Raw genomic sequence first — 26903 nt, 5'->3', positions numbered from 1 at the left:
TCAGTGCTTTTCTGACCCTGAGGGTGCTGTGGGAACTGGGGACCATATGTGGGGGGGTAAGCCAGTAGGTCCAGGATGCCCACTCCAAACCAACCAGAAAATCTCCATTTCAGTCTATTAAATATTGGGGTTTCATATAAGATTTTATTTTAAAACAAGGCTTTGCCTGCTAAAATAAGTGTAAAAAACAGTGATTTGGACTCCCTGAAAAGGATGCTACTGTAAAAGTATTAAGTAGAGTGGTTAAAAGTGAGGACTCTGGCAGCAGAATATCTATTTGAATTGTGGCACTATCAGTTACTGTGACATCAAGCAAACTGTTTAGCATCTTGCAACTTCAATTTCCTCATTTGTGAAATGGAAATAATAATAGTAAATAAGCCAGGGCACTGTATGGGGATTATCTTAGTCAATAAATATAAAGCACTTAGAACACTACCTGACACATAGTAAGGGATCCATGAATGTTAGCTACGAACATTCACAGCCGTCCATACAGTGTGTATCAATGCTAGCTTTTACAGACACTGCAAAACCTAAGAATCCCAAATGATATCACTATTCCTTACAGAGTGCAGAAATGATTTCTGGTGTGGTGAGGCATGTGGAACAGCACCTTCACCCACTAATGCTTGTTTTTGGTTTTTTTAATCCTCACCCGAGGATATTTCTTCTAATGCTTTTCAGAGAGAGTAGAAGGGGGGGGGAGGAAAAATCAATGTGAGAGATACATCAACTGGTTGCCTCCTGCATGCACCCCGACCGGGGCCAGGGATCAAACATGCAACCGAAGTATGTGTCCATGGATGGAACTGAACCTGGGACCCTTCAGTCCATGGGCCAATGCTCTAGCAAAACCGGCTAAAGCACCTACGAATGCATTTAACCACAGAAACCTCCAGCGAGAGTGCTGTACATGCATGGAGGACTGACTCCTAGCAGAATAAATTCTGCTTAAGACGTCAAAGCATGGGCTTAGAGGAGAGTTCCCTTTTTTCTCTCAGTCAAGAAATGGGTACCCTCCTCCCACTACCCAGTCCTTTCCTTTCTTTCCTCAGCTCAGTGTCTTGATTTGCTTCAGTATCAGGAGACAGAAAGCATATGGACAAAGCTGATGAGCAGGAGCTAGACAGAGATGGCAGCTCCTCTCCTAGACCTCCTGCCATGATCAAAACCTGGCATTTCAGTGTTTAAACTGTAAGTGATAAAAATAAGGATCTTTGCTCTTTCAATCTGAAAGGTCAGTTTTAGGAGAGTGGTATCATGTAGCATGGTAAACTTTAGGTCGGCACTGTTTTCCTCAAAGTGCCAGGTTAAAAAACACTTGTTTGTTAACCACATATACTGACAGTCCTAGGAGTGTCCGTAAGGGGAAGAGGGGAGGAAATTTTTTTGAGATACTCTTCAGTAGTAACTTTCTTATGGGGGTGAAATGGCATCCGAAAGCATCCGAAAGAAGCTAGTTGCCTTGAGCCAAGGAAATCAGGGCCCTGCATTTCCCAGCTATTCAGAAGTGTTAAACTGTTAGGTCTTTTCCTGACTCTAGCTATCATACGAGTCCCATGATGGGCATTAAAATCTATGTCCAGCCTTGGTCAGTGTGGCTCAATTGGTTGAAGCATCATCCCATACACCTAAGGGTCATGGGTTCGATTCCCAGTCACAGCACATCTCCAGGTTGCAGGTTCAATCCCCGGTCAGGGTGGGTGCAAGAGGCGGCATTGATGTTTCTCTCTCACATTAATGTTTCTCTCCCCGCCCCCCCCACACTATCTCTAAAATCAATAAAAGCATATCCTCAGGTGAGGATTTAAACAAACAAACAAACAAACAAACAAACAAACAAAAAATACCTATGTCCACCCCAAGCATTCTGACAGCCAGAGGAAGCCTGAGAACAATATACCACTCACCTGGGTGACAGGCACAGTGCAGGAGTGTGAGCTATCGAAACAACCTGGTGAAGTCCCTCAAGGCCCAGCAAACTTGTTTACATTCCTCAGCACTAGAAAAGAAAAGGTAGGTTGATCCCTAACTGATGACAAAGATATAATGCTCTGAAAAATAACTGCAACACTGACTCTGCTTCCAATTTTTCTGTAACTCAAGGGTTAATATTAACTATTGTGTATGAGAATAATTATAAGCTTTGTGGTCCTTAAAGAATGGATTTTGGAGAAAAATTGCCTAGGTTTGAACCTTGGCACCACTGTGTCCTTGGGCAAGTTACCAATCTGCCTCAGTTTCTTCATCTATTATCTGCCTCAGAATGTTTTGAGAATTAAATCAGTTCATAAATGTAAAGCACTAACAGCAGAGTAGTGAACAGAATAGTATTCCACAATTGTAGGCTGCCTACAACAAAACCTGGTTAAAGTCCTTGACAAAAATATAAAAAAACCAGAAACCCCAAAGTAAAAAAAGCAAGCATATTCACCTAAGGCCAATTATTTTCATTCTAGACCTGAGCTAACTTAAGTACCCTGGTTTCCTCATTCTCTTCCAAAGGCAGATTTTGTTTACAAAGCCCAGTTCAGCAACTAAGATTCTATCAGTCATCGATTTTCTAGTTGAACAGGCTGTTCAGGGTTTCCTCCTGTGGGAGGAGGAAGCAGGTCCTTAGGCAAGCACTGAGATGCTAAGGTGGTATGAATAGCCCAATATCATCTGACCCTATATTCTCAAAAGGCCTCCTTTGTCCAAACTGTGGAAAAGGAAGTGCTTCCTAATATGCTCACCTTTCTGTGGCCCTCTCTTTGGTTCAGAAAAACTCAGGGAGGATTCAATGTGAGAAGAAAGCTCCTTCTTCTCATAATGGTCAAACACCAGGGAAGAAACTGCTAACAGTGATCCAAAAGGAAAGGAACAATGACAGCTATCCCCTTAAGTGCCCACATCTGGACTTCCTCACCTACTATAAGGTCTGAAACATTAAGAAACTTGATTTAGACTCCAGGACTTGATTCGACAGAATATCCTAGAAACTTTCTTTCAGTCTCTCTCCATCCTAAAAATGTAATGAAAGTGAGGAAGGTCTTCTGGTTTTATCAGAATTTTGCCATTTGTTCTTTGTGAATTTAACATGCTTCAATAAGGGCATAACATTTCTCAGTCTATTTCCAAATCAATACTGACTTTTAAGGAGGCAGCTGGGGTGAGTGCCCATATCACTCATGTTCCCAATGTCATGAAGGAGGAAGATACATAACCCAAGAGAAGCCACTGTGTGGTGTGCTGTAAGGGAATAAGACAATAGGAAATAGTTAAACTTGCTGGAGACTCAAGAATCTTTTGCTATCCTGATGCCTTACATGTTTTAAATTCTATCCTTCTTTAACCAGAGATCTTGGTTTAATCTGGAAGAAAAATGATAACTCTATCCTTAGCCTCTTTTGTGGCACATGAGAAAAAGTTCCAAAATGCAAGTAGAGAACTATGGTGAGACAGGGTTGAATGAAGGACAGGCCACAGTGTCTCAAATCAGCTCAGTTTCTGCTCCCAATCCTATCAGCAACTGCTTTGGTGTTAAGAGTTTCAGCCAAATGTTTAACCTAAGTGTCCTTGGTGATTAAGCCCAAAGAACTGAATTTTTAAAAACCTAAAAGCTAGAGCTATTTTCTGTTTTCTGCCTTAGTCCTCTCTCTCTTCTCCATCCACCCATCTACATAAAGCTGCCACTATTTTTCTAGGTTTTATTTTCTGGCTTCTAGTCCTACAACCCCAATCTGTCCACCATACTTTGATAAGTACCATTTGAAAAACAGGCTTGGACTTGCTGAAATGACATTGAACCAGTTCACCCTCTCTGCTAGGATGGCAAACAAAGCAGCATGCTGAGGCAGGAGTTACAGATCTTAAAACCAAAAGGGAGACTGAGTCATGCATGGAATAGAAGGTTCAAGGGCAAAATGCATACTAAAGAAAGAATTACTAAGAGGAGGTGAGCAATCTCAAACCCTTTCTCTAGTACCTCAACATTACCTCTTCTGTTCATTCGCCACCATTATGTCACAGCCTACTATAAGAGGAGCTGCAAAACTTGTTTAGCAACGAGATCCAGTAGGCCAGGTTGGTAGTGCACCTTATTTTCCCATAGACAGGGCAAAGATCACAGATAATTTTTGCTCACAGCACTGCATTATTGGGGTTCCTTTTCCTTGCCCCAAGATTTTAATTAAATTAGGGAATGTCCGTAACTTTTATTTCAGACTTACTCTATTGTTCTACCTGTTATATGTTAGCCAAGATGAAGGAATATGGACTTGGTGGAGTCTTATTCCAGAATGTGTGGGTGGTTGTCTTAGAGCTGGCAGGAAACATGCTCCAGCTAGTTTTGTAAGTACATAATGACATTCTGGCAGATTCTTTTCCAAGGAGAAAGTTAACATTCACTGATCACCTACTATGTGCCAGATCTCTAGATTTCCACTTGGTATCTCGTAATAACCCTATCAAATAAGTATCACTAAACTTATTTTACAGATGACTAAGCTGAAATTCAAAGTAACAGCCAGTAAGTGGCAAGATTCAAACCAACATCCTTGACTTTAAGCCCAGTCCTTTGTGGGTTCTCCCCAGTCTCCCAGTTGTTCTAAGGAAATCAGAGTCAATATGATCCTGCCCTTCTACTGACCAACATTAGTTGGAACAGATCAAAACAAAAGCAGAGAAGCCAACTGTTACACTGCCCCCCCTCCTGAGAGCTTGTAAGTGGAATACTAGTTTAATTGGGAAGATTCATAGTAAAAAGAAGTAAAATAATTTTGTAAGATCATCCCAGTCAATATATACCTCCTTAGTAGAGGGGAAATCCCCTTTTCTGGCAAAATATGTCACGAAGGCAGGCAGTCACGTTATTTTCCAGTCATGCATGTCACTTGATCTATGGCCAAAAGTCAGTTACTTCTGGGGCACGAAGTTAACCCACTTGGTAAGCTACAAAATGGGACTCAAAGGTTTTGAATTTTAACCTTAACAAAATTATTGGAGATACTCTGGGAGATGAAAAAGTAAACCATTTTGAAAAATGACATTAAAACTTCTGATCAAGATAGCAGTGTAGGTAAATGTGGTACTCAAATCCTACCACAACCACATCAAAACTACAACTACAGAACCACCATCATTCAATACCACCTGAAGTCTAGCTGAATGGAAGTCCTATAACTAAGGATTTAAAGAAGAAGACATACTGAGACTGGTAGGGGGGTGGAAACGCAGAACTGGCTGGTCCCATACCCACACGTGGCGGTTTCAAATTGGGAGGGATTTCTTGGTTGCAGAGGTCCTCTCTGAGGAGAGAGAGGTCCCAGCCACACACCAGGCCACCCAGTCCAGGGTTCCAGAGGCAGGAAGAGAAGTCCCCATAACTTTTGGCTGTAAAAACCAGTGGGGATTATGGCTGAGTGATATAGGGCTGCTGGAGTCCCATGCAGTTCCTCTTAAAGGGCCTGCTCATGGACTTAACTGACTCATTCCACCTGAGCTCCAGTGCAGCTTGAAAGGAACAAGGACATAGAAGAAGGAACAGAATTGTCTGGCATCAGGGTGAGAGCTGGAGGGGCAGCTTTCTGTCGGACATAAGTGTTGGCAGAGGCCATTGTTCCTTTTCTGAGCCCTCCCCCCACAGAGCCAGTAGGCAGGAGTCACATCTGAGTCTCCATCGATCTGGCTCACACTGTTTACTTTGTCCTAGTGATTCCCCGAGACCCAGCACCTATCAACTTCTGGGCCCACTCAAGCCGTTTCAAGGGGCTTTTCCATACAAATGGCCTCTCTTGCCTCATTCTTAGGACTTTCTTAAAATCTCTAAAACAAGTAGCATCTGGCCTCTGTGTCTCTTGCTAAAAGGCCCCAAGCCCAGCATTAGAGGCAGCCAGCCTTGGTTCACAGTTTGGCCTTTCCTGGGCACCTCCAAGCCCAGCACAAGGAGCAGCCAACTGCAGATCGCTCTGTAGCTTGTGCCAGTGCACCCTGGACAAGTATGTCTGGACTAGTATGCAGTGGACAACTTCAGACCATGCTAGATTATAACCCTAAAATCTCCATGAGCAACACACACAAGGGGTGGACTCGGTGAGCACCAAAGCCCCACTGAAGCAAGTCCTGCTCCATAGGGTCCTCTCCAACACAGTTCTTCCACTGTAGTCACAGCCAGTCCTCACAGCCCATTGGCCTGGGGTTCAATCCCTCCCAGTGATGCCAATAGCAATCCAGGCTAAATTACAACAGGACAGTGCACAAAGCCCACATAAGGGCGTACCTGGAGTGCTCAGATCAGGTGACTGGAAGGCTGTGCCACTGGGCCCTACATGACACCTATTATACAAGGCCATGCTACCAAGTCGGGGAGACATAGCAGCTCTACCTAATACATAGAAACAAACATAGGAAAGCAGCCAAAATGTGGACACAAAGAAACAGGTCCCAAATGAAAGAACAAGAGAAATCTACAAAAAAAGTACTAAATAAAATGGAGGCAAGCAAACTACCAGATACAGAGTTCAAAACAATGGCTATAAGGATTCTCAAGAAACTTACTGAGAATTTCAACAGCATAAAAAAAGAAAACCATAAAAAATAACCAGTCCGAAATAAAGAATATACTAACTGAAACGAAGAACAATTTACAGGGAATCAACAGTAAAGTAGATGAAACTGAGAATCAAATCTGCGATTTGGAATATGAGGAAGCAAAGAAACACCCAATCAGAACATCAAAAAGAAATCCCAAAATATGAAGATACTGTAAGGAACCTTCTGGGACAACATTAAGAGTGAGAACATTCGCCTCATGGGGGATGCTGGAAGAAGAGAAACAGCAAGAAATCGAAAACCTATTTAAAATATGACAGAAAACTTCCCTAACCTGGTGAAGGAAAGAAACATACTAGTCCAGGAAGAGCAGATAATCCCAAGCAAGATGAACCCAAAGACACCCCCACCAAAAAATATTATAATTAAAATGCAGAAGGTTAAAGACAGAGAATCTTAAAAGCAGCAAGAGAAAAGCAGTTAGTTACATACAAGGGAGCTCCCATAAGACTGTCAGCTGATTTCTCAATAGAAACTTTGCAGGCCAGAAGGAAGTGGCAAGAAATATTCAAAGTGATACAAAGCTATCAATTAGAATGGAAGGACATATAAACAGCTTCCAAGACAATAAAAAACTAAAGGAATTAATCACCACCAAACCAGTATTGCATGACATGTTAAACAGTCTTTTTAAGAAGATAAAAAGATAAAAAATATGAACCACAAAATGGCAATAAATACATCTATCAACAACTGAATATATAAAAACAAAATAAACAAACAAGCAGAACAGAGACTCACAGATACAGAGAACATTTTGAAGGCTGCCAGATGGGTTTGGGAGGATAGGTAAAAAAGGTGAAGGGATTAAGAAGTACAAATTGGTTGTCACAGAAGAGTCACTGATGTAAAGTACAGCATAAGGAATAGAGTCAATAATATCCTAATAACTATGTATGGTGTCAGATGGGTACGAGATTTATCAGGATGATCACTTAGTAAGTTATATAATGTCTAATCACTAGGGTATACGCCTGAAACTCATATAATATTGTATGTCAACTGTAACTGAAAAATAAAAATCACTAAAAAAAATTGAAAATAAAGAAAAATTCCATGATGGTGGCAGATTAAGAGGATAAAATATAGAAAAACCATCCTGAATAATCAACTGAAGGCTAGCTGGAGAGAACCTTTATAAATAGGGACGTAAAGTGGAGACAACATAGAGACTGGCAGGAAGTGTAGAGGTGCAAGAGGGCTAGCTGGGATGCAATAGGCAGCAACTGAAGTTCCAGAGGGATATCTCAGCTACAAGGGGCTCCTACTGGGAACTCTGGGGCGCAAACCCCATGTTGGGCTCCCCAGCCCAGAACACCAGAACTGAGAAAGGTGCCCACATGACAGCTGACTGTGAAAAGCAGCAAGGTTTCTGTCTGCCAAGGAGAGACAGCTGGAAATGCAGGCACCCTCTTAAAGGACCAACGCACAAAATTTCGTGTGCAGTCACTCACCTTGGGCTTCGGCAGAGAAAGGGCAGAGTGGACTAGAGCTGTGTGAGGAGAAGCCAGGGTTGCAAGCTTGGGGATACAGCTCAGAGGGTAGCTATCTGGATTCCTGTGCTGAGTCATTCCCCCAAGAGGACACCTTTCTCAGGCAGGCCTTTATCATCCAGGCAACTGTTGCCCCGGGGGTGGAACACACAGAGCAACTGCCCCACCCTGTTGGAATACCTCTTGCCCCACCCTGTGGAGTTTATGCTTTGTTGTAGTCTACAGCCTGAGGCTCATTAAGAGACTAACAACCACCCAGTAGTGGTTCTCTGGGTGCTTTGAGTCTTTGTCTTATCTGCTTCTGGACCCAGGGCTTGGAAAAGCAAACCTTGGTGCACGTCTTGGTCGTTTCCAAACGCACCTAGTCCCAGCAGAGGGAGCTACAAACTGTGGAGCACTGACAGCTCCAATCAGGGTACTGAAGGCCAGTCACAAACAATGTCTGACATTGGCCTGCTTCAGAGACCATCCAAAAAGACTGGAAGTCCTAGCAGATCTACCTAATAGATAGAAACAAACCCAAACAGGCAGCCAAAATGGGAAGACAAAAAAATAGGCCCCAAATGAAAGAACAACAGAATTCTACAGAAGAGGAGATAAATGAAATGGAGATAAGCAATCTATTAGATACAAAGTTCAGAATAGTGATTGTTAGGAGGCTCAACAATATGAGTAAGGATATGGAAACCATGAAGGTAATCAAGAAGGAATAAACAGATAAGGGGAAGCTGAGGACTGGATCAGTGAATGAGAAGAGTAGAAAAAAAATCATTCAACAGAGAACCAAAAAGAAAAAACAATTAAAAAGCAGGACAGTATAAGGGAGCTGTGGGACACCTGGAAATGTAACAATATTCGCATCACAGAGTGCCAGATGATGTAGAAAGTAAGCAAGGGTTGGAGAACCTGTTTGAAGAAATAATGGTAGAAAACTTCCCTAGCCTGGTCAAGGAAAAAGTCACACAAGTTCAGGAGGCACAGAGAGTCCCAAGCAAAAAGGACCCAAAGAGGCCCACGCCCAGACACAGCATAATTGAAGTGCCAAAAATTAAAGACAAAGAGAGAATCTCAAAGACAGCAAGAGAAAAGCAACTTGTTACCTACAAAGGAGCTCCCATAAGGCTGCCAGCTGATATCTCATCAGAAACTCTACAAGCCAGAAGGGAATGGCATGAAGTATTCAAGGTAATGAAAAGCAAGGATCTGAAACCAAGACTACTCTATCCAGCAAGGCTATCATTCAAAATAGATGGTGAAATAAAGAGCTTTCCAGACAAAGAAACAGCTAAAGGAGTTTATTACCACCAAAACAGCATTGTAAGAAATGTTAAAGGGACTGCTGTAATAAGAAGTAGGAATAGAGAAAGAGAGGAACATAGGCATAAAGAATTAAAATGGCAATAGATAAGTACCTATCCATAATAACCTTAAATGTAACTGGATTAAATGCTCCAATCAAAAGATATAGGGTAGCTGAATGGATAAGCAAACATGACCCAAACATATGATGTCTACTAGAGACCCACCGCAGAACAAAAGACTTACACACGCTGAGAGCGAAGAGATGGAAAAAAATTTCCATGCAAATGGAAATGAAAAAAAAAAAAAAAAGCTGGGGTATCAATACTCATATCTGACAAAATAAGACTTCAAAATGAAGGCAATAACAAGAGACAATAAAGGTCACTATGTAATACTAAAGGGATCGATCCAACAAGAGGATATAACCATGGTAAACATATATGCAACCAATATAGGAGCACCTAAATAAGTAAATAAAACTTCTGGAGGACTTTAAGGGAGAGAACAACAGCAATACAGTCACAGTAGGGGACTTTAACACCCCACTGACTTCACTGGATAGATCTTCCAGACAAAAAAATCAACATGGAAACAGTGACTCTAAACAACACACTAGATCAGGTGGATTTAACTGACATTTACAGAACATTTCACTCCAAAGCTGCAGAATATGCATTCTTCTCAAGTGCACATGGGGCATTCTCAAAGATAGACCACATGTTAGGACACAAAACAATTCTACAAGTTCAAGAAGATTGAAATCCTATCAAACATTTTCTCAGATACACTGCTGGTGGGAATGCAGACTGGTGCAGCCACTATGGAAGGAAAATAGTAGGGAGTTTCCTCAAAAAATTAAATATGGAACTGCCATTTGATCCAGTGACTGACTCCACATCTAGGAATAAATCCTGAAAAACCCAAAACACCAACCAGAAAGAATTTATGCACCCGTATGTTCATAGCAGCACAATTTACAATAGCTAAGATTTAGAAACAGCCTAAGTGCCCAACAGCAGATGAGTGGGTAAAAAATCTGTACATTTTCACTATGGAATACTATGCAGCTATAAAAAAGAAGGATCTCTTACCCTTTGAGACAGCATAGAGGAACAAGGAGAATATTATGCTAAGCGAAATAAGCCAGTCAAAAAAGGACAAGTATCACATGATCTTACTCATATGTGGAATCTAATGAACAAAACAAATCGATGAACAAAATAGATACAGAGACATAGAAGCATGGAACAGTCTGACGAATCTCGGAGGGAAAGTGGGAGAGAGTAATCTAAGAACTTATATGCATAACCCATGGACACAAACAATAGTGTGGTGAAGGTCTGGAGGGGAGAGTGGGTGCAGGGTGAAGTGAATCAATGAGGGGAAAAAAAAGCATATCTATAATACTTTCAACAATAAAGATAACTTTAAAAAACAATAAAAAAATAAAAAAAAGAATAAAATGACATTAAGAAATCAATTCTCAGAAAAGATTAGCTCTAATTCCATTGCCTAAAATTTATAGTATTTTTTTTTCACTTATAAAAACTGAGTCTGGTTTTAATTATAACAGTATATCACATGGTCATGAAATAAATGCAAATAGTACAGAGGTTATGAAGTGAAAGTCTCCCTCCTCCCCCACTTCCTGATCCTAGCTGTGTCTTTCCAGAAATAACTTACTATGCATAAGGTACCATATATACATATATATACACACACATATATGGAAAATAAAACAGCTTTAAAAAGTACAAGTTAGCCCGGCCGGGCATGGCTTAGCAGCTGAGCATCAACCTAGGATCCAGGCGATCGGGGTTAGATTCCCGGTCAGCGCACATGCCTGGGTTGCGGGCTTGATCCCCAGTTGGGGGCGTGCAGAAGGCAGCTGATCAATGACTCTCTCATCACTGATGTTTCTATCTCTCTCTCTCCCTCTCCCTTCCTCTCTCTGAAATCAAAGATACATTAAAAAAAAAAGTACAAATTAGTTCATTTATAATAGCATTAAAAAGAATAAATGCTTAAACTACAAAATGTTGCTGCAAGAAATTAAAGACATCAATAAATGGGAAGACATCTTGTGTCTTGTGCTTATGGTATGAAAGACTTAATTATTGTTAAAATGTCAATACTATCCAAATCGATCTACAGATTTGCAATCTCTATAAAAATCCCAACTACTTCTTTTTGTGTCTGAAAATAGAAAATGTGGAATCTCAAGGGACCTGAATAGCCAAAATAATTTTGAAAAAGAACAAAGCTGGAGGTCTCTCACACTGCCCACGTTTAGGACTTAAGTCACGGTAATCAAAATGGCATGGTACTAACATAAAGACAGACACACAGTCCAATGGAATAGAATAAATAACCCAGAAAGAAATCCCTTGCATATATGATTTTCAATAAAAATGCAAAAAAAATAAAGTTGGACCCTTAACATCCTTCATATAAAAAAAAACTAACTCAAAGTGGATCAAAGACTAAAAATATAAAACTCTTAGAAGAAAACATAGGGGAAAAGCTTCATGACATTAAGATTTATGATACCAAAAGCACAGGCAACAAAAGTAAAAATAGATATGGAGAAATCAGAACCCTATGTACTGTTGGTGGGAATATAAAATGGCCATTATGGAAAACAATATGGAGGCTTCCCAAAAAATTAAATAGAATTGCCACATAATCCAAATTAAAAAACAAAACAAAACAGAAAGTAGAATGATGGTTGCCAGGGGCAGCAGGGGGGGAGCAGAGAATAGGCATAGCTTCAGTTCTGCAAGATGAAAAAGTTCTAGAGAGTCACAACAATGTTAATGCACTTACACTACTGAACAGTACACTCAAAATGGCTAAGATGATCAATTCTGTGTGCATTTTATCACAATTAAAAATGAAAAAAAATTTAAGTGCAAGCTGGGTTATATGATATTGTTATCCCCTCCCCTTATACTTATTTTTCTGTGTCATATATGCATTTTTCCTTTTTTAAAAACTGCCTACTTACTATAGTCATACTGTTAATTATATAAGCATTGTCTATTGATGGGCAATTGAAATATTTCCAGTTTTTTTCACTATTATCAACCTTGTTGCAACACTCATTCTTGGACCTATAAGTCATTCCACAACTGTATGAATATAAGCCACTGCCTAAAATTTAGTCAAAATTCTAAAGGAATATCAGGGCAAGGTAGCACACAGTTATAACATCCACTTTAAGTTGCTTTCATTATTATTATCATGGACCATAAAAGTTCCATAACCTTTGATTCAGTGATTTTAATGAAAATGGTCAAAAGAGGGAAAAGGCTAGACTTTCCATATTATCTATAACACTGAAAACAACAACAACAACAAAATCAAATGTCTACTAATAGAGGTACTGTAAGGAAATCAAGCAATACCTGTATAGCTATAAAACAGTAATTAGACTGTGTAGCTATATAAAATGATTATAATGTTCACAGTAAAAAACATACATTTATGTACACTTAACATTTTAACTGAGCTGTAAGCAAGTAGCTCATGGGCCTAATGCATCCCAGATAGATGTTTTGTTTGGTCTGCATGGAATTAGAATTTTAGTATCTTTAGGCACGACAAAAATTTTTCCAATTTACTGCAGTCTATGTCACTCTATGTTTTACAACCAATGCTTCAACTATTCACACACCTGCTCAGTACATTTTTCTTTTAGAAGAAATAATGCTTCCACTTACTCATTAAGATCTTATAACAGTTAATATATATGTACAATAAAACTGATACACACATATACTCCATGGTGATATTTTCCCCAAGACTGGTTTCCAATGCCAATGTGTGCAATTCAAGACTACATGGACACTAAACTGTGAATATACAAAGGCACGCAAGAAACATACTCCTGGGCAGATCTGTAACTAAGATGGTATAAGAAACAAAGATATATTTTTCTACACACCCCAGCAGCTGTTCATATTCCTTTAAAAAAAAACAAAAACCACACCCAGCATCACTCACCTAGTGACTTGTTTGTGGAAATCTGTTAGTTGTTTGTGTGTCACTGTGACAGCTCCCACAGTTGTTTCCTTTGGCAAACCTTTCAAGGAATTCTCTAACCATCGACAAAAAGTCTGTACCAAGAAGAGGAATAAGAGTTTTTAAAGGAGGCAGGGTTTAACTCAACTAGGACTCTATAGGTAATAACAAAAACCTACAGGTTTTCCTTAGTAGCATTAGTGCTCCCAGTCTTGGAATCAAGTAAAAGAATTAACGAAAATACTATCGTTAGGTCTTCCAAACCTGTGGGGGTTGGAATCAGATACAAAGGCAAGCCTAGACTTCCCTTCAAAGGGGTAGCTGACATCATTTCAGAAAGAGCCTCTTCCTTGGAACGGAAGTCTCTACTAGATGAGGCTATTGTTCTGTTCCTGTCATTAAACATATCTAGTATTTAAAATATTAAATAGCTGCCAGAAACCTTCTGAGCATAAAAATCAAAAGCAAAGGCTCAGGTACCAGAAAGAGCAGGGACAAAAAGTATAATAAGTAAACATGTCAAAAAAGTATATATGTAATATAAATTCAGAAATTTCAGGATTTTTGGTTTATCTCTCTCATTAGAAGCCATGTCAATAAACGTTCCTTTGTGATACTCGCTGTTTTGGGGTTAGAAAGTTCTTTTGTTGTTTACTTTTGTTGCTATTTAAAAGAATTTACTTATGTCCAAAAAGGTCTCTTTATACCTTTCATTTGCACAAAAACTGCTTATTCTCACACCCCTTACTTCCTTCCTCTTCAAGCTAAAAATCAAAATTCTAGAGACTTCCTCTGGGTTCTTATTTTCAGTTAAATTATTGTTCTTTGGGTCAGTTCTAAATTTTCTTCATGTCTTTCTTAAGTAGGATGTACACTTTGGTTAGTTTCCAGCTAAATTTTTTACATTATATGTTTTCCCATTAGGTTAATTTATGATAACAGACCAGAGCAAAAGTAAATATTCCACTACAAATGCTTAAAAAGTACTGCATGGCTCAGCTGGTGTGGCTCAGTGGTTGAGTGTTGACCCAGGAAACAAGAGGTCACCAGTTCAATTCCTGGTCAGGGGACATGCCCCAGTTGTGGGCTCGATCCCCAGTAGGGGGCATAAAGGAGGCAGTCGATCGTTCGATGATGTTTCTCTCTCATCGATGTTCCTATCTCTCTAAAAAATCAATAAAAACATGTTAAAAAAAAAAGTACTGCATGGAACTCTCTCCCTTCCAGGAGCAAGCCTGTCCCTTTCCCTTCTCTCTTCTTCCCTTTACCTTTCTCTCTCCTAAACTCCAAGGGCCCTAAAGAAGGGCCTCTATAACTTGTATCCTGAGCCTATTTCTTCTACAACTCACTTCTACATCTATGACTTTCTAAATAAACTTTCTCTTATAGTTTGAGTCTTGGCTCAGAATTCTTTCTTAGCCAGACCTCAAGTACCGAGGTTGCTCAACTGAGGTCTGGTCTGACTCTACCAGTCTAACACACCTGGTGCCGTTTTTCGGTCACCAACAGTGTTATCATCAATGAGGATGTGATGAGGCCCTTAGAATCTGTACCACTGGACTGGATTATATGGGAAACAAGTGCAGTAAACCCTCATGTATAGGAAATTCAAAACTATTTGCAGGAAGCTAGTAACCAGACTTACATCAACTAGAGTGAACAGACGAAGGACAAAAAAGTTTAACAACTTCCTTGGACTCCCTGCTGGTCTTCCGACCCCTGCTGGTGCCCAGATGTCTGTGGTTGTCAATCACCTCTTGCCCCTCCCATTTATCCCTCACTTGACATAAAAGCTTGAACTCCGTACTTTCTTAAGATGGATTTGAATCACCACTAAAGCCTCCCACCTTCTTGGTTGGCACCTTCTCCACCAAAAAAACCTTTCCAAAAAAGTTTGGCATAATTTTCCAAATGCTGCCTTCAAGGAAGACAACACTCTACTCAAACAAAAAACAAGCAAGAGCAAAAGATTCAGGAAGAATCCTTAACTGACAAAGTTTTGGTATCCAAAAACTGCTCAAGAGTTAACTATAGTATCCCCCAAAATAAAAACAGTAAGAAACTAAACTAAAAAGCAAAGACTAACTAGCTTGCATATAATGAGCCTTGTCATCTTCCAGTAAAGGAATGTGAGAAATTAGGTAAAAAATACTGAATAAATTTGTCACAGGTGGGTATCCAAGAAAGAAAGGGGAGAACACAGGAAAGGGCTTTAATAGTTCACTCAAGTCAAGAGACAACTGGTATGTCATCTTCCATTGAAAAATTTGTGTTGAACTTTGAAAATGGTTATGATTAAGAAAGTATGCAAGAATGTAAATGTTCTTTGGACTTAAATCCTTAGTTACAATTTCAGTTTATTTATAGGGTATAGACAACCCAAATTTATGTAAGAGTTCCTTTACAGAAACTCAGTTGTAGTTGATGTTTATAGAAAACAATCACTTGATTTTTAAAAATATATCTTTATTGACTTCAGAGAGAGGAAGGGAGAGGGAGAGAGAGAGATAGAAACATCAATGATGAGAGTCGTCATTGATCGGCTGCCTCCTGCATGCCCCCAACTGGGGATCGAGCCCACAACCCAGGCATGTGCCCTGACTGGGATCGAACCACGATCTCCTGGATCCTAGGTCAATGCTCAACCACTGAGCCACGCCCGGCCAGGCAAAAACAATCACTTTAAATTGCTTGACAACTCCTGGGTCTACTGCAAACTCTTAAGAGCACGTGGCTACGTGGTTTCTGTTCATGTCCAAACTTGCTATTCTCATTTTCTTCTTCTGTTAGCATTTAACTACATGTTTACAAATCAAGAATGTTTTTGTAAAATCAAATTTATATAATAAGTCTTTTGTTACTTGGGAACCAAGTATATTTGTAAAAAAGTGAAAAAGTATAGAAATTTTATTTCTCATGTCAAGGACTTTTAGAATTCAAGTTGTTGGTTCCCAGGCTCACAGAGTACTTTCTTCAGGAAAACACAAAAATACTACTGTATTAGATTGAAAAAGAACATATGTTTTGAACAACCAGCAATGGTAACTGTTGGTACTATTAATTCCTGAAGCACCTGAACTTATATGGAAGAACTGAAGAGTTATTTGATAAAACCAGTCACACAGGAGCCTCGGGGTTTGATAAGTAAGAATTAAGTTAATGTGGCTGTTTCTGAAGTATAAACTAAAAAAAAAAATGTTAGAAATCTATTAAGCATCTGTTGTCCATGTGAATGCTTTTTGTTTGAGCCTAAGATCAAGTAAAGCATATGCCCACTAAGACAATATACACTAATCACTGAATTTTGGAGATGAACACACTGGATCAGGCAGAACTTCTGGCTCAGTTACATTAGAGTCTAACAGTAAAAGTACACTCTTTTGTGAAACTGCTGAAATTGAGGCTAAGAACTGCCTTTGAGCCCAGGCGGGCATGGCTCAGCTAGTTGAGCACTGACCTAGGATCTAGGAGTTCGTGGTTCGGTTCCTGTACAGGGTACATGCTTGGGTGGTGGGCTCGATTCCCCAGTCAGGGGCGTGCAGGAGGCAGCCAATCAGTGACAACTCTCTCATCATTGATGTTTCTATCTCTCTCTCTCCCTCTCCCTTCTTCTCTCTGAAATCAATAAAGATAAAAAATAATTTAAAAAAAGAACTGCCATCAATGATATAAAGCAGGAGACAGTGTTAAGATATACATGTACTTCAAAGTTGTAAGATATTTATATATCTGAATCTTCTGGAAGACAGCTCCCTTTAACTAGGTCCAACTGTGTACTTTTTGGAACTGCTTTTATATTAATATTAAAAATTATAAATCCTATTCTAAAATAATTTACAGGTTATGTTATACTTCACTATGCTCAAAACTTTCATGCAGCACATATAACCTGATTTATGATCATGTGGCCCAGTAGTGAAATTTCTTAGACATTAGTGGATAGCCTAAAAAAAATCTCCATGTTCAGGTGATAAAGAACTTGCTCGAAGAACTAAAACAGGAAGCAAATAAATCCAACAGGAAAACATATCAAGTATGTATTGTGGACTAGTTTCATACCCATATGCCTCTAGATGCTCTGACTAGATTTATTACCAGGGAACCATACAGTGCTATCTAAGGAGCTTAAAGTGAACTAACACTTCCTGAATAACCTGTAACACTATACAAGTGATACATGGGCATTTCCCACAAGTGAACAAATTTCTCACTGGATGGACACACAGCTGAATTCAATGCTTAGTATTCACTCCTGGTAATATATAAACCCTATGACAGTGACACAAATATGCTTTTGAGAACCCAGTGAAGGATGAATGGCCTCATACAGGCCTCTTTATCTAACAATTAAACTTAGCAATCTGCCTAAATTAGGTTCCATGAAAGTACAACAGGGCTGGTTTCAAAGTTATAGTTGACCACAAGGAACCAAAGTTTAGGACTGGGAGAAATGGGTCCTTTATGAAAACACTCTTACCGGTCTGTCAACCTGCATGATCTCCCAGAGTACTTCGGCCACATCTGGTAAGGTGTAGGGAGGGAGACAAAAGCAGCATGTGTGGAGCAGCTGGCTTACAAGTTGCTGTCCAAGCTGGTTCATCACCTGTCCAATCAGTTCTTTCCGTAATTCAAAGTCCTCTTCATGCTGTAAGAAAACAGGAGCAATGGATAAGTTCTAATTTTATCTTTCCAAAGGCCAAGTACTCTTTCTCCTTTAATCTAGCACAGCATTTTCAACCAGTGTGCTACAAGAATTTTTAAAACATGCAATACCTGACTATTCAGTCAGGGACACTGACCTCTTTTCCCTTAGATTGTGAAGTAAAAAAAATGACAACAGCCAACATAACAATAGTGGTCCAGTGTGAATCAATCAAAATCATACTTTTTTTTATTTGTTAGGTCAGCAAAAAAATAATATATTTTTTGGTGTGCTACAGAATTTTAGTAATTAGTTTATGTGTGCCATGAGATGAAAAGTTTGAAAATCGCTAGTCTAGCAATTTTCTTTCCCAGGGGAGAAAGTATATAATATTATAAAGCAGGTGTATTCAAAGGGTCCACCAAATGTTTTGTCATTAGGGAGAAAATATTGAGTTTAGTATCAAGGAAATGGGCCTGGGTTTCAGCTGAGATTAACCCTTAGATTTTTCATGAATAGAAGGCAAAAGAGAAACAATGGTTAAAGATTAAGGGCAGCAATTTTTTAAATCTTTTTTCTGTGAAAAATAACAAAGTATTCTTAGTTCCTTTTTAAAAACCAACTGAAATAAGAATCAAAGACTTCTATCATATATAACCTTTTCTATAAAAAAAATTCTTTCTTACAGTCTTTGAATACAAATATATTTCTAACATCTTGAAAAAAATAACTACTTTAAAACTGCCTTTCAGTTCGTTCTTTTTTTCTCTCTCCGTTTACTGCCAAACTTCTTAATAATAATTAGCTTATTCACATACTTACTTCTTTATTGCTGTCCTTATCTTCAATTCTAGCCCACATCTAGCCAAATCTACCTTTGAAAACTTTGTGAACCACTTTATTACTCAAGCCAAACAGGTCCCTTAATTGTCTACTAACACAGTTATTGCTATTCGGACTTTCTCTGATCATGGTTTATACACTGTTATATCCTACCCACTCCAATCCATCCAAATTCTACTTGTAGCTTATGGCCCCTCCTCCAGAAAGATATTTCCAACCTATTTCTTTCCAAAGAATGTTTCCTCTTCTGATCTTGGAGCAATCATAACTTTTATAAACCATATGACAACCAACTACCGCCTTCTTGTTGTCTTTATACCTGTTTATCACTTTAACTAGACAACAAGTGGGGGCAAATATAATTTTAGACTTTTAAATCGTTTACAGCACTTAGTACAAGTTGTCTTAAATCTAATAGTTGGCATTTTGGTTAGTGATTGATTGGTCCACTATGGTATAGGCCCAACCAATACAGATCAAATAAGGAGACAGATACCCCTAAAGAAATGAGGAAGCAAAATGAGAAGACAATGAGCTGCAAAGTAGAAAAGGTACAACATTTATACTTACATCATTGGCTACCCCTGTATGGATGAGGTCTCGTAGAAACCTCATGACACTACAGTTGGCATCCCGGTGGTCCAGGGTAGTAGAGGCAATGGCCCACTGTAAGATAGGGATGACCACCTGGCTCCTCAGCAAGGTAACAGGGCTACGCTGAATAAACCTGGTATGGAAAGACAGGCTAGGTATAAATGACAGGAAAAGGCTATAAAGGCAGCCAGGGGAAAAGGCAAAACTACAGAGAAAGGAAAAAGATCAGTGGTTGCTAGGATTTGAGGGGGAAGAAGGGATTAACAGGTGGAGCACAGGGAATTTTTAGGGTAGTAAAACTATTCTGTATAATACTATAATGGTGGATACATGTCATTATACATTTGTCCAAACCCATAGAAAGTACACCACCAAGAATAAAACCTAACGTAAACTACAGACTTTGGGTGATAATGTGTCAATGTAGGTTAATTAATTCTAACAAATAAACCACTATGGTGAGGGATGCTGATGGGGAGGGAGATAATGGGGGTGGGGGAAGCAGGAGATACATGGAAACTCTTATTACTTTCCAGTGAATTTTCCACAAGGTTTCTCAGATCCTTTAATGTACATGGAGAATCTCCAAGAAAAACATACAATATTTTCCCAAGTTTTTTCCACCAGGTAACCATTTATACAAAGAACATCTCTAGGGATTAGTTTTTCAAGGAATATGGCCTGGGAAAACAGGTTGACAACTCACCCATATCAAGTGGGGGGAAAAAGTTTTTTCTAACTTGTCCAAAAAACTAACAAAAAGTGTTCAATCCTGAGATGAAATAGTCAAGTCAATACTATTTTACATTTTTAAATGATAATATATATATTACAAATATAATTATATACATTTAATAAAGGTTTAATTTTTTAAAAATGCTTCTTTGTTTACTAACTGTTTTAATATTCCTTAGCTAGGAACTAAGAAGGAATTCAAAGGTTTGGCAATAACATCAGTGTTACTGGTAAAAGGAATTTAAGCACTAGGTGAGGTAGAAGGCTAGGGGCAGAGCTAGGAAGTGTAGCACCAGATAACTTCTAAGGTACCTTAAAATCCTAAGAATTTTCTTTCTGAAATATAATTGTATCTAAAGGATGCTAAGCTACTCAAGGAAAAAGCTGAAGTGAAGTGTGATATCTTAGCAGCATACAAAGTTGAAACTACAGGGGATTTTAGAGATTATCTAGTCAAATGTTTTTATCAAGCTCTATTTTACTGTCTTGTGTGTGTTTTTCCTCCTTTGTGATAGGAACTCAGCTACTTTCCCATGCTCCCATCCAATTCCTCTTCCTCACTTATGGGGATATTCTGGCTCAAAATTTAACTTTGGGTTAGGAATCATTCATTAACCTACCTACTCCACTTACCTTATTTCACAGAGAAGGAAACAGTCAAGTGTTAGGTGACAAGACTAAGCAGTGATGGGGATGAACAATAAAAGAAAGGGTTGCTGTTTGGAAGAACTGACCTGGTGGCTAGCCTGAACAGGTCATCCACGGTATCAGGGTGATTCTGGAGCCCATTCTGCTGTTCTAGAAGCTGAAAGGTGGGGATGCACAGTGCCTAAAACAGAAGTGATTTTAAAACAAATACTTGTATATAAATGCCACAGCATTCAGACTTGCTAATATCACAATATATACAAAAGGAACAAAGAGGGGAAGCCAGACAAAAAAAGAAAGTGACAAGAATAAGATCATGAAAAGGAAAACAGAAATCTATCTCGACATAAACAATTTTCACATGACATCCACATTTCAGAAAGGATTGATGGTACAGATTTTAGTTGATGAAGGTGGATAGATGTCATTTCAAAGCTTTAGAAGTTTCTGAGAGTAAAGACTGCTTATGTCCTAGACATGGTCAGTCCATTAAGAGAGTAGATGAAGCTGTAACAGTAATATATGAAACAATAGATGAAATTTTAAAGGGAAAGACAACTGGAGGAAAAGGAGCATCATAATTTAACTGCCTAATATATTCCCACCCCCCATGACTAGGAGGGGGGAAAAAGCAGTATATATCAGGAGCCTTTCCCAGTGTCTGCTATTTACCCTAAGACCATCCCTGCTGAGTAAACTAGTTTACTGGCTGTTCCAAGCAAGAATTTAAATCCATTTGCCCACCTCCCCACACCACAAAAAACCCTATATCTGGAGTGTATAAATTAGGCAGTAATGATTATTACATTTGTGTAGTCAATTCTTTTTCTCCCAAGCAGGCCTGTGCAGAGAACTAGGAAGTTTCTATCTCCCTTTTATTAGGAAATCAACATGCCTGGGGTGGAAACATAAGGAAGCAACAGAAATAAAGACACAGTAAAGAACACATCACTAGGCCTTTAGACCATCCAAGGCCAACACATCTATACTCTCCAAAGAAAACCTACCTGGAGCATGTCTAGTAGTCCCTGCCGACAGCCCTCTTCCATGCCATACTCATCCACGAGGATACTGCCAAGGTACAGGAAACAGGAATGCTGATGTGCATGGTACACATTCACCATCTGCCAAGGGAAAAACCAATTAGTTCAACTCTTTACCCCTCAAAAAGTACCAACTTAGAAAGCTGTCTGGAGGAAGAAATTTAGACATAGGCTGGTCTCTTTTAGACAACATAGGAAAGCCTGTTGCCAACTCTTTTTGAAACAGGGCTCAATTCCTCAATAATTTTCAAGTACTCTATTTAGACTTATTTCAAGCCTTTGACTTTTATCTTCCCAAAACAATGTTGTAAGAGAGTTGTATAATACTTCGAGCTGGAAGCCATTAAAGAACTATTTTATCCAAGGCTTGTGTAGTATTTGTAAAACCAGAGCACAGTATACTCAAATTTTCTAACATCTAATGGTTGCTCTTATTTGCATTAAAAATAACTTTTTTTTTTTTTAAATTAGTAGAGCCATAGCAGGCACAAATATACCAAATGCTCTCATCTTGGAGACTGTGAAAGCATTGTTTCAATTCTGAGTTGCTCTTAAACCCCTTTATTTCATCTTCTAAGTAAAAGACAGTGTTTCTAATCAAGATATTAGTCTCAAAAGAATAGAAATTTTAATACAATATACACATTTAAAGTAAATGATTTGTTCAGGATTTTTACCCTACTATCCTCCAAAAATTAAGAGGCATCTATATATTCATCTATTTAAAATGCCATCACAACACACATGCATTGATCTTATATAAATTCAACTCTATAAACTTATAGTGGGGGGCTGAAGGATAGAGTAACTGACTCTTATCAGCATATATACCATGGACTGAGCATGAGATGAGAATTATAAATCTGTTGTGTTGTATACTCAAAAAACATATGCTCTACTTAATAATGATTTAAGGCAGGGGTTGGCAAATGTTCTTAAAGGGCCAGATAGTAAATAATTTAGCTTTGTCAGCCATACAATCTTCTGATTACTCAACTTTGCCACTGTAGCACAAAAATGGCCAATAAATAATACTTAAATGAGTAACCATGGCAATCACTCAGTAAAACGTTGTTTACAAACTATAGGACCACTGGCTGCAGTTTACTTACCTCATATTTATGGGACTTTTAAGAATAAATTTCCTTTTTGTCATATGTACTGACTTTAGAACACACTTCCTATGTAAGGTGCTGCCCTTTGCTATTGGGTTGGTCATACACTTAATTAGCAGAAATAAAAAAATAACATCAAAGTAATGAGATAACCTCCAACAGCAATAAAAGGGGCATTAAATCAAGTTATACTGGACCTAGAATGTATTGCACCAAAGGGGACCCTTAACTAGAGGTGGACACAACCTAAATGCAAACATATATGTTGTACTTAAAGTATAGAAAACCACTAATAATTAAAATTCTATTAAAATATGTACCTATACAAACTTTAATCAAACCTGCAATTTAAGGAGGCAAGGTCATGCAAGTGTCAACTGACACTGCAAGAGCAATGACCCTACCTCTTAAGAGTGAAGCACCAGGGTGCAGAATTTAAGATGGCACTCACTGTCACAGTCAGCTCCTAACAGTGTGTGCCTCCCTAAAATCTGCACTGTTGGTACCCTGTCCAGGTGGAGAAGAGTCACTTCAGGTTGGGTGGGTGTAGTCTAACAGTTTTCCTCACAGCATGAGTGCTAAAATTTAAGAAGGCACTTGCTCAGAGTCCTGCAAACACAAGGATTGGCGATTGGCCTTGCCTCCCTCAATATTGTGAACATGGCACCTCCCTTGCCTCAATCTAGTTCTGGCCTTGCTATGAGATTAACATCAACACAAATTACTTAGTGAACTAAGTCACTAGTCACAGATGTCTCTGAACTAAGTCAGTAATCATACGTGTCTCATATAGAGTAGTTTTTGGTATCTTTGAGACCTTCATCCGACCATCTTAATTACTTATCAATCTTGGTGATTAAAAGAGTGAAATTTGCATCTTGACAAATAAGAAACTTATGTGAACTATGTTCAAGACAGAAAAAAATCCCTTTGGGCCAAGAAATAGCAAAATTTGACTTACCACGTTTTGAAAAAGGAAATTAATGTAAAAATACTTCGCATAGGTATACAAGAGCTGAGCATTATAGTCATTTTATTTTCCTAATTTCACACTGGAATGTATTACTATTTAAACTATCACTATACAGATTAGATTATAGGCTATTTCCCTTATAAGACAACATACCTACCACAGGCACTACTCCCCTCTTTCAAACTATTTTTTCGTTCATATTTAATTAACACAAAAGTGCTTCATCCATAGTTTTTTGTTCCAAAGGCTCCTATTTCAAATTCTGTATACTTCACATTTTCCCTTTTATGGAGAACTTACCTGTGTGACTAGTGGCTGCAGCAGGGCTGCAGATCCTTTGCCTACACAGCGAACAGCGAAGCGGAGGCATCTGCAACAACGCTCTACAATCCGATTATCAGCCCGATGCTTATTTAGAGTCTCAGATAAAACTGGCCATATCTGAGTCAAAAGTGAAAAAGCACAAGAAAGAAAGAGCTGAAAAAAAAAAAAGCTTCCAAGTTGGTAACATTTGATTTGGCTTTCATATAATTTGGAAAAAGCTTTCATTATAGAAACACACATGGCCTGATTCTGGCAGTATATGCGAGTATATGCGCAGAGATTCAACACCCTATCCATCACTAAAACACAACCACTTCTTAACACAAGCACAGTGACTCTTTAGAACAGGAAGGGGAGCATGTCTAACTTTACTAGAAGACAAAGATATCCATTTTCCTAAACTTTGAGCTTCCTGATTTAGGATGGAAAGAATTAGTATGAGTTATAGAGGAAGAAATGTTTAAAGGCAGTTCCAAGAAGTTGGAAGACCTTGAACAAAAGAACTACAGTAAAGGAAATGGCATTATTTGATACTGTTGAACACTTAAAAATGTTTGGTATGCCCCATGCCCTGTAGACTGAAAAGCACTTCTCCCGTCCTGGCCTGGCCCGGCTTAGCTTCTGAGATCAGACATGGTATGGCCGTAGACAGAAAAGCACTTCTCAAAACATGTCTTTTGATCTTCGCATTACCCTCAGTGAAAAAAGCATAAGGGAAGTATGCTATCAATAGGAAAACTAAAGCCATAAAGGCTAATAGGCTTTGTCAAAAAATGTTGCTAGTATTAATCAGGCCTCCCAGCAACTCTAGGATTCATACAATTAATCTCTCCCTACTTCTTTGGCCTTTCAATAAATTTTCCCACAGCCTGTTTTCTTAAAAAATCTAAAATCAAAATTATTTGGATAGTTCCATTTCTCTTTTCATTGGTATTTAAACCATATTAACTCAACAAATTAACTCTTCCTATGAACCTAGAAGAAAGTACCTTCTCACTCTAGTTACCCACAGCATTACAAGGAAAAAGGAAGATAGTCTTGTACCACAGCCATCTGTTAACACTTACTTCCTGTATGACTTTTTGGCACGGATGAGTCTGTCCATTTTCCACAATGGGATTGGTGTGTCTGCGGAAAGACAACGGCCCAAATTAATGAAAGAAGAGCAATTTCACTGAGGATCCAGAGCCCTGACCCTCTTAGTTTACTTAGTACCATCTCACCAAATAAAAAAATCAGAAACTAAAGTTATTTTTAAAACACAACACCTTTTCCTCCTACTGCATTAAAACAAACACAATAGTTTTAAATCATCCTATCGCTTATTGGCACCTTTAAGCCACTTCCACTAAACATGTCAATTCAATCTAAATCTGGGTACATGGGCTGTGGATGTGGGACAATGAATTATCCTTTTCCTTTCTGCCCTATATAAACCTAAATATATAGTCTCTTCCAAATTAATAAAAAATATATACAGGTTGTCTGAATCCACTATGAGAAATCAAGTACTGCTCCATTCTTAGCATTAAAAATCAAAAGCTTTAGGAACTCTAGTCTACCAAAGATGTTTCTCATGATTCTAGTATGAACCCAGTGGTAACACAACACACAGGCCCACACACAATGCCAAATCCAATTATCTGTCTAGTTCTAAAATCCATCCATTTGAAGCAGGAAAAAGAAAAACTGTACAATTAACTATCAACCTCTTCAAAGGAAAAAAAAATTCTTTTATTTAAAAATGTTCAACAGCCCGGCTGGGCGTGGCTCAGCGGTTGAGCATCGACCTAGGATCCAGGCGATCAGGGTTCGATTCCCGGTCAGGGCACATGCCCGGGTTGCGGGCTCAATCAATGACTCTCTCATCATTGATGTTTCTCTCTCTCTCTCTCCCTCTCCTTTCCTCTCTCTGAAATCAATAAAGATATATTTTTTAAAAAATAAATAAATAAATAAAAATGTTCAACAGCAATTTAATTAAAATCTAATTTTCTTTAAATCTGGGCATTTCCACCTATTGCAGATTTTCTTTCATTTATTGTGAAATAAGGGTTATTGCTAACAGGCTCTCAGAATGGCATATAACAGGACTCTCACCTTATTATACAAAGAAAGCATTGCACCAACTCAGATAGATAGCTGTTAACAAAAACTAATAAGCTAAAAATGCCTATTTTAACTTATTCCACATAGGCTTATATGCAACCATTACTCTGATATTCCAGTTATACCTATGGGCCTCACAAATTATAAATTATGTAACTCAGTAAGGATCACTCTTGGAACATTGTCAAATGCTTTTTTAATCATTAGGCTCCTCTTGACTTCAAAGAAGGATTCATTTCACCTGGTTACTGAAGAGACTACATTATTGTTTTGTACCCATACACCACAAAATGTATCTGAAAGTGTATGTAGTTCTAGGAAGAGAAGCAGCAGCAGCATCACCTGGAAACTTGCAATCTGTGTTTGGTAGGCCCTACAAGTGACTCTGATGCATGTTCAAGTTTGAAAATTACTAATCCAGAGACCAGAAGAATTAATATACATTTTATTTTTTTATTTTTTAAA

The 26903-nt window shown here is 38.7% G+C and overlaps 1 protein-coding gene across 3 annotated transcripts in view; it reads right to left on the bottom strand.

Annotated features, from left to right (window-relative positions):
• Positions 1 to 26903, bottom strand: part of TNPO3 (transportin 3) — an 87230-nt gene that overhangs the window by 1332 nt on the left and 58995 nt on the right. For all 3 annotated transcript variants that reach the window (XM_081147434.1, XM_081147433.1, XM_081147435.1), the window contains 8 exons: positions 25397 to 25457; positions 24306 to 24446; positions 21882 to 21998; positions 20961 to 21055; positions 19468 to 19624; positions 17890 to 18057; positions 13395 to 13507; positions 1914 to 2005 (listed from right to left, as the gene is read on the bottom strand). In XM_081147434.1, coding sequence (XP_081003560.1) covers positions 1945 to 2005; positions 13395 to 13507; positions 17890 to 18057; positions 19468 to 19624; positions 20961 to 21055; positions 21882 to 21998; positions 24306 to 24446; positions 25397 to 25457 — 913 coding nt within the window. In that variant the 3' untranslated portion in view covers positions 1914 to 1944. The remainder of the gene's footprint in view (positions 1 to 1913; positions 2006 to 13394; positions 13508 to 17889; positions 18058 to 19467; positions 19625 to 20960; positions 21056 to 21881; positions 21999 to 24305; positions 24447 to 25396; positions 25458 to 26903) is intronic.

Source organism: Miniopterus schreibersii (genome assembly GCF_964146895.1).
Source record: "Miniopterus schreibersii genome assembly, chromosome: 9".
In the NCBI taxonomy this organism is placed as follows: Eukaryota; Metazoa; Chordata; class Mammalia; order Chiroptera; family Miniopteridae; genus Miniopterus; species Miniopterus schreibersii.
Note: the sequence above shows the minus strand (reverse complement) of the source record. Positions and strands in the feature narration are given on the sequence as shown.